Here is a 7,635-nt window from a genome sequence, read left to right as displayed (position 1 = left end):
TGCCATCTGCCTTTATATGTGGATTGTGTGTTTTCTTTTTTAGCAGTGCTCCGCTCCCCTGCAGTATGTGTTATTAGGTGTTTCTTTCAGGGTAAACAACTGATTGGTTGCCATAGTTACGGGAGGTGTTGGCTGCTTTCACCCTATCAGGGACTGATTGCCTTTAGGGCTTCCCCTATTTAAAGCGCCTTCCGGTAGCCACCCTCATTCGCTTGTTTGGATCTATGACTACTGCCACTCGGCAGTTTAAAGGTACGGTAAACGCTGTTCTTAGTTCATTTCCTTTGATCTATAAGGCTCTGACTTGTGCTATTGCTGTACTCAAATTAGCGTGACTGGTTATACATATTGCTATGGGCTTGTAGTATGTTTCATATACCTTTGAGCTAAATGCAGTTTGGTGCTGTTTGTATAGTGATTCCCCTACAATTGCTGAACTCCCTTGCTTGTTTTTACTGTTTCACCTTGGGGCCCTAATATGTGTGATTTGTCTGTACTGTTATCCACAATATTGCTTTGGCTATTTTCTGCCGTTAAGTGTTCATACACACCATTTTTACATTTCTATTAAACTCTATGCCCTGCCATTATCTGTTTTAGGTGTCTTGCCAATCACACAACAGGCGTTCCATGCGTTGTCCATTGTTTTTGTTTATGCATCTCTTTGGGTTATATGTTTGATCGTAACTTTATTTATGTGTTTATGTCAATTAATACTCTTTTTACTTTTTCTTAGTCCTCGCCTGGGACTTATTTTATGACTGTGGCTTTATTTATCCAGTATTGCTTTAAACTTTCTCACATGAGCCTGTTGAGCGGATAATAACGCACTGCTTTGGGATTGATACTGATACATAGTAGTTTTCTGTGCGTGACATTTCTTTTTCTTATGGATTTTGGTTTACGTTATTATTGATGCCGTCTGTATACCATATTACCATTTTGTTTTGCTTTGTTGCCTTGTATGCCCACGGATTGCCCTCTGGTATTCTTATCTCATAGTTGTTCTTTGATATCCTTTGTTGAAGGTTGTTAGATCTCAGACAGCACAGTCTATTTAGACGTTGTTATTCTTGTTTGCTCCACTGTAACTTATTATCTATATCTGCCTTTGCTCCTTTATCCTGCATGCTCTTGTTTTTTTTGGGTATCCTTTGTTGAAGGTTGGATTATTCCCATTACAGACTGCACAGTCTGTTTTTTAATTTTATTGTTGATGGTGATATAGGTAGTTTGTGTCTTGTTGCGTGTTGTTTCTATCATTCCATGTTTCTAGTATTTGTTTATATGTTTGTCTTTCAGATAATACCTGTCCTGATGAAGGCCCAACTGAGGGCCGAAACGTCGACCATGTATTAATGTTCTAAGAATAAAGGAAATATTTTTCTCTATACAAACCATGAGAGTGCCCTTCTTCCACATTGTTCTCTAACTATCTCTCATAAGGATTGCACCCAGGTTGTGGCTGCCCCACCTGGTTGGAGTGCTGGGCTACATGCTATTTTGACTTTTGATATATATATATATATAGAGAGAGAGAGAGAGAGAGAGAGAGAGAGAGAGAGAGAGAGATAGAGAAATATAATTTTGTTTAAAAAAAACATCAGATATATGTAGAAATATTTATACTTACGGATAAATCATTTTCTACACACTTTTGTAGGGTTTTATACCATGTCTGTCTCCTACAGTCGTATTGGGAATCTTCTGTCTCTTTTTTCTTTCTTTGATAAGGCTATATGCAAATCGATACCTGCATGAAGAGCAGAGGTATAGGTAAAAAGACTGATAAATATGTATGAGAATTTTAACCAAATACAAGCAGGCACCCCATTAATACCTGCATTTGATAGTATTCAAATGTGGAAAACTTTAATTGTCAATATTGTACTCACACACAAACACTGGGCTAATCCTCCTGGCAAATCCTCTGCTTAGTAGCTGTTATTATTAAACAGGTAAGTATATCCTTATTAACCTTTCTGTATCTAATGTGATCAGTATGTTCAACACTCAGTGTTACAGATAAATACTGAAAAAGAGACCTAATGAATCAAGGTTGATCATTCATTGGTACCGCGCCTTTCACTGTCTGATTCACTCCAACTGCTTAAAGAAAAAAAAAGGTGTCTGAAAACCTTTACTTCTTTTAATGAAAAAATCTTCCATACTCCATAAATAATTTTACTTTTACTTGATAATCCATCTTCCCCCAAATTAAAAAATGGCACATTCTATAAAACACTTGACTAAAATATCCACTCTATTAATCTTTTTGTTTGATGAAATGTTATTGTGTTTGTTTGTATCTGAGAATTGAAGTAAGTACCCAAGACTAACAGAAGAATGTTATAGAAAAATCTGTTAACAGCATTTTTAGCTGTACTTAAAAAATATTATATTTTTCAACTAAGTGTGTGTGTGCTTGACAGGGGTAGTTTACGCTATCCTTGTTTTACTTGAGTGAAAAGTAGCAAGTCATTGTTGCTCACACATTTGATGAATAATTGGTCTTGTTCCAGACAAGTGAACCATCAGAGATGTGAGGAAATGAGTGATACAATAAGCCGATTATGAAACAGAAAGTCCCACCTCTTCCGACTATATCTTTATAAGTAGATGTATTTTTGTCTTACTTGACAGAGGACGGGCAGAAACTTGAAGAAGTTCTCAGTGAACAGAACATGGAAAACGTGTTACCAGCCGTTTATGTGAAAGAGAAGCGTATAGGAGGATACAATGACATTTTACAGGTAAGCGCATCCTTTGTCTGTTTTCTTTTAGTGGCTCAAACGTTTTATATTTTTTATAACTCCTCTTTAAATAGTTGTTTTACAAAGTGATTTTTTTAAATTTAAAAAATGAAAGCTTACATGAAATAAAAGTACAACTTTAACATTTCATGTGTTATACGCATTGCGCTGCTAAATTATGCATCAGGTCCATATTTTATACATTTTTGCTTGAAATTATATTTTGATACCTCTGTTTAGAGATAGATAAATAGATAGATTTTTAATACAGAAATGAGTACTCATTGGACTTGAGCTATATACAGTAGCTCAGAAATATTTATCGCATAAAGTAAAGTGTTTAACAGTGACGTGTGGTGAGCTTAACTTTCTAGTTAGCAGAAGAGGTATGCTGCCTTAAAACATAAACTAATAAACTATATGAAATTAATATTTCTGAGGAATTTTAGCTGAATTCCAGTGGATTTAGATTTCAATATTAGTTGCATTATATTCATCTATTTTCTTGGCAGTTTCTCCTGTTCCCTTAACGCAATGTGATACATATATATATATATATATATATATATATATATATACACTATATATATACTGTAGATATATATATATATATATATATATATATATATATATATATAAATTAATTAAAATATTGTGGAGATAAAAGTCTGAGATTAAAATCCTCCATGTCTCAGAGAATTCTATTCTATTTATCTTCTTTACTAGTATATAGTTTTTTTTCTACTGGCATGATATATATATATATAATCATCCCAGTAGAAAAAAAGAATATACTAGTAAAGAAGGTAAATAGAATAGAATTCTCTGAGTGCAAGATAAAAACTCCTATTTCCGGTTGTTTCAATAGTTCCTCTAGCCTGCAGGTTATTTCATAAACATTCACCAGGAGATAAGGAATTTCACAGATGAATCATCTAATAATTACATGTTATACAAGTGATATGTCAGAACGTGCCCTTAAAAATGCAGTATTATTGGCTATGAACATAAAGGGCTGTGTTACAAGTGGAGCGCTAATATATTGTGTGCCAGCAAACGGGCAAGTTTGCCCGTTTATGGGTGGGCGATAAATAACCAGCCATTACAAGTGGCTGGTTTTGCTACCATGTGCTCGCGGTAGCAATTAGCGCTCAGATTAGAGGGTCTATCAGGTAGTATTTTATTTTTTCCTAACAAAATTGAGTATTATATTTTTTTTCAATAAAATGCCCCTATGTTACAATTGAAACAAATACTCACTTCACTAATGCTGTCTAGAAGAAAATGCTAATAATGGTTTGCTGTAATAACTCGTTTTTTATTAGAATTTACTAGTTTTTTTAAAAAACTTTAATATATATGAGACATCCAACTACAGTTCTCCTGAGCTCCAGTTTATACTGCTGACCACAAATACATAACTGTCCCACCGGTGCTCAACAATTCTCTGTATTTATTGGCAACATGTATTACATATATGAATGACAAAACGTAACTGACAGATTTATACAATCTAATTAAATCACTAATACAGATTTGTTTAAAATTAAAAAATATACCGGAAGCTTGGCAATAAATAAGAAATATTTACATTTTTAACATGTGGGTTTTGTTGCATATTGATATAAATTATAATATGTAATTTCCGAGCAAGGAGACCAGATTTCCGCCACACCCAAAAAGTTCTACTTAATTTCTTTACACGTGTGGATAAATATTTGTGGATAAAAGAATGACTAAGTTATACAGTATTAATTATCCTCATTGTAAGACTCAGAGATAATCTATATTTATACTTTATAAAGTAAAGTCCTATTAATATGACATATAGATAAATAGATAGAAAGACAGATACTATATATATATATATATATATATATATATATATATATATATATATATATACTGCATATACACATATATGTATATATACACATGCTTATATATCGGTATAGGTATAGATATATACAGATATATATATATATATATTTAAAACTACTTAGAACATAATCTGCTGTGTACAGAACATTGGAATGTGAAATATTTACAGTAAATACATAGTTAAAACCTTTATTAAATATGAATATTGCATAAATATGTTTTACACATTTTCATCTACTTAACTGCAAAGGGCTCCATTGCACACATATATATATATATATATATATATATATATATATATATATATATATATGTCTATATATACATATATATATATGTCTATATATACATATATATATGTCTATATAGATATATATATATATGTCTATATGTGTGTACATATTGGTTTATGTGTATATAAATTTACACATGTACATATTTTTGAGCCCTTGTAACTTGTTTGTGCAATGTTTTTTTTAAAATAATTTTTATTAGATGGTGTTATGAGTGTAACTGTTCTTTGTTATGCATTTTTGATGTGTTTTGTGTCACTTTTTTGTTTCGCGAAACAGTTAACCAGAGCCCTGAGGACGCGCTATACCAACAAGCGCTAACTTCAATTGCGCTCAAGTGATTGTGTTTACTTTCAACGTATAATATGAGAAAGAAACCCAACGCATGCAAATACTTGTGATAAACCCCTTTTTGCCCCTGCGTAATTAGTGCTCCACTCATAATAATATTAACATTAACCAACTTGTGACTTTCACAAGAAGAAAATGACTTTTTCAGTATATTTTTGGCCTCTAACAATAATTGAATTATAAGTTTCCTGATAGATTTACACAATGCACATTGCAGGTTTATTGTTGCTGCGTTGCTGTTGCATTTATCTTAAACTATAAAATGTAGGAGGGAGATTGGAGAAATTGGAGAAAACCTGTTTAATTTGTTACTTTTTCCTATCATGGGGCCATTTGTCTCACTAGTGATTGTATATTAATTCTGTTGTCCTTGGTCTCTCCCTTTGTTCTATTTAGCTGTCTAAGGAGGGCCTGTTCCAGAAACTTCTAGAGAATAAAGAAGACAAACCAAGCCAGAACACCTATGATTATGACTTGATTGTTATTGGAGGAGGCTCAGGAGGCCTAGCTGCATCAAAGGTACACACAATTTCCTACTGATATAAGACTTTGAGACATTTTCTAGATCTACCTCCCTTTTAAAGAGAAAGATGCTCACTTGTTTATGGGGATATGAGAAGCAAAAGGTGTCCTGTCATAATTGTAGAAAAGAGAGGCAATTAAACTGTTAAATTAATATAGTACATGAAAACCTGTTCAAACATAGATTGGCACTAGCAGGAAGTGCATGTTTGTGCACAACTTATACTGCTGTATTAATTCTCATTAGCCGAGAAGAAAATTAGGTTAATTCACCACAAAAATATCACCTCTAATAAATGTAAAATGAACCTTAGTGTTTATCAGGAGAATATGTCCATGTATAAAGTAAAACCTATGGGTTTACATGAAACGTTATCTCACTCATTATTTTTATTGTGTTACTATGCTTTATGTATATTTTATAGTTTAATGATAGTGATCCTTTCCTGCTTGTCAAGTAACCAATGCCTTAATCAGCCATCATAATTATAAACAAATGTTCTTTTATTTGGTTTTTAGGAAGCTGCAAAATATGACAAGAAAGTGCTGGTACTAGATTTTGTTTCCCCCTCTCCACTTGGAACAAAATGGGGTAAGCATTTGTATTCTAAAGGCATGGCATGGCTCCCCTCACTTGTTTTTTACTCCATGGATGGGATATTAAACTCTCCAAATTCTTGCATGTATCCACTGTAGTTCCAGTTATAAAAAATGACTCAGACCCCTGTAAAGACATTGCTTCTCTTGTTGCTCGTTAATTATATACAATACTTGCAATGAGCCAGAACTTTTTCTATTTATTAGTTGAAATGAGACAATAATCATTAAGATGAATCTGCCTTTACAGCAAGAAAGTAAACTGGGTGACAAAGCCTTTGTGAGTCCAAGATATACAATTTATAATATAATTATTAGAATATTGCTAACCGAAAAAGAAGAAAATATTAATACCAGGCGCCCCCTGCAGGACAGAATTGGAGAATCCAGTTAGAAATGTAAGAACAGATTTGTAACCAATCATGATTAAGTGATTATGGTTTTATCCCCAGGTCTTGGAGGAACTTGTGTGAATGTAGGCTGCATTCCCAAGAAGTTAATGCACCAGGCGGCTTTACTACGACAAGCTTTAAAAGATTCCCACAAGTATGGGTGGAAGATAGAGGACAATGGTATTTTGATTTTCCCTCATATTTTTTAATTGTCAGCTAAATATAATGCATTTGCAGATCGGTGATGTAAAAAAGAAATAAATTACACATTTTTTTAGTGAATGTAGGCTATGTGCTTGGTAGGAAACATGTACGATTCAAGGAACCTCACAATTTTTACTTGGATTAATTGTCATCAGAACCATCTGTAACTTTTGGTTCTCTATTTTCTTTTTACTTGATTCCTTCCTTTTCCATCTGCTACTACGTTTAGAAAGAAAAGATTTCCTTTGAATATATTGAAATAAAGCATTACTCTGAGTTGTTATATGTCACACGATTCAAGGAACCTCAAATGGTTAATAAAGGGACAGTAATGTCAAAATGAAACGTTCATCGTTCAGATGGATTTGCTTTGTGTTCTTGGTATATAGGTAGACTCATAGAACCTCACAAGCATGCACGTCTTTAGCACTCTGAGGTAGCACTGTTTGCAACAATGTTTGTAGCAATGTTATACTCAGTTGTAAACACTGCTGTCATTGAGTGCTAAAGGTGTTTGCATGCTCATGAGTCTACATAACTTTACGCTTCACCAAAGGACACCAAGAAAACAAAGGAAAGTAACATTTTTCTCTGGGCTAGTAACTTTTTATCCATGGCTATTAAAGGGACACTGAACCCAAA

The 7,635-nt window shown here is 33.2% G+C and overlaps 1 protein-coding gene across 1 annotated transcript in view; it reads left to right on the top strand.

Annotated features, from left to right (window-relative positions):
• Positions 1-2,620: 2,620 nt before the first annotated feature.
• TXNRD1 (thioredoxin reductase 1) overlaps positions 2,621-7,635 on the top strand; it is a 23,128-nt gene continuing 18,113 nt past the window's right edge. The window contains exons 1-4 of the mRNA XM_053716962.1: positions 2,621-2,753; positions 5,675-5,797; positions 6,320-6,392; positions 6,850-6,969. Of these exons, the coding sequence (XP_053572937.1) occupies positions 2,685-2,753; positions 5,675-5,797; positions 6,320-6,392; positions 6,850-6,969 (385 nt within the window). The 5' untranslated portion in view covers positions 2,621-2,684. The remainder of the gene's footprint in view (positions 2,754-5,674; positions 5,798-6,319; positions 6,393-6,849; positions 6,970-7,635) is intronic.

The sequence above is a fragment of the Bombina bombina genome, chromosome 6, assembly GCF_027579735.1.
Source record: "Bombina bombina isolate aBomBom1 chromosome 6, aBomBom1.pri, whole genome shotgun sequence".
Taxonomy (NCBI): Eukaryota; Metazoa; Chordata; class Amphibia; order Anura; family Bombinatoridae; genus Bombina; species Bombina bombina.
This window is presented reverse-complemented; position numbering and strand designations above follow the sequence as displayed.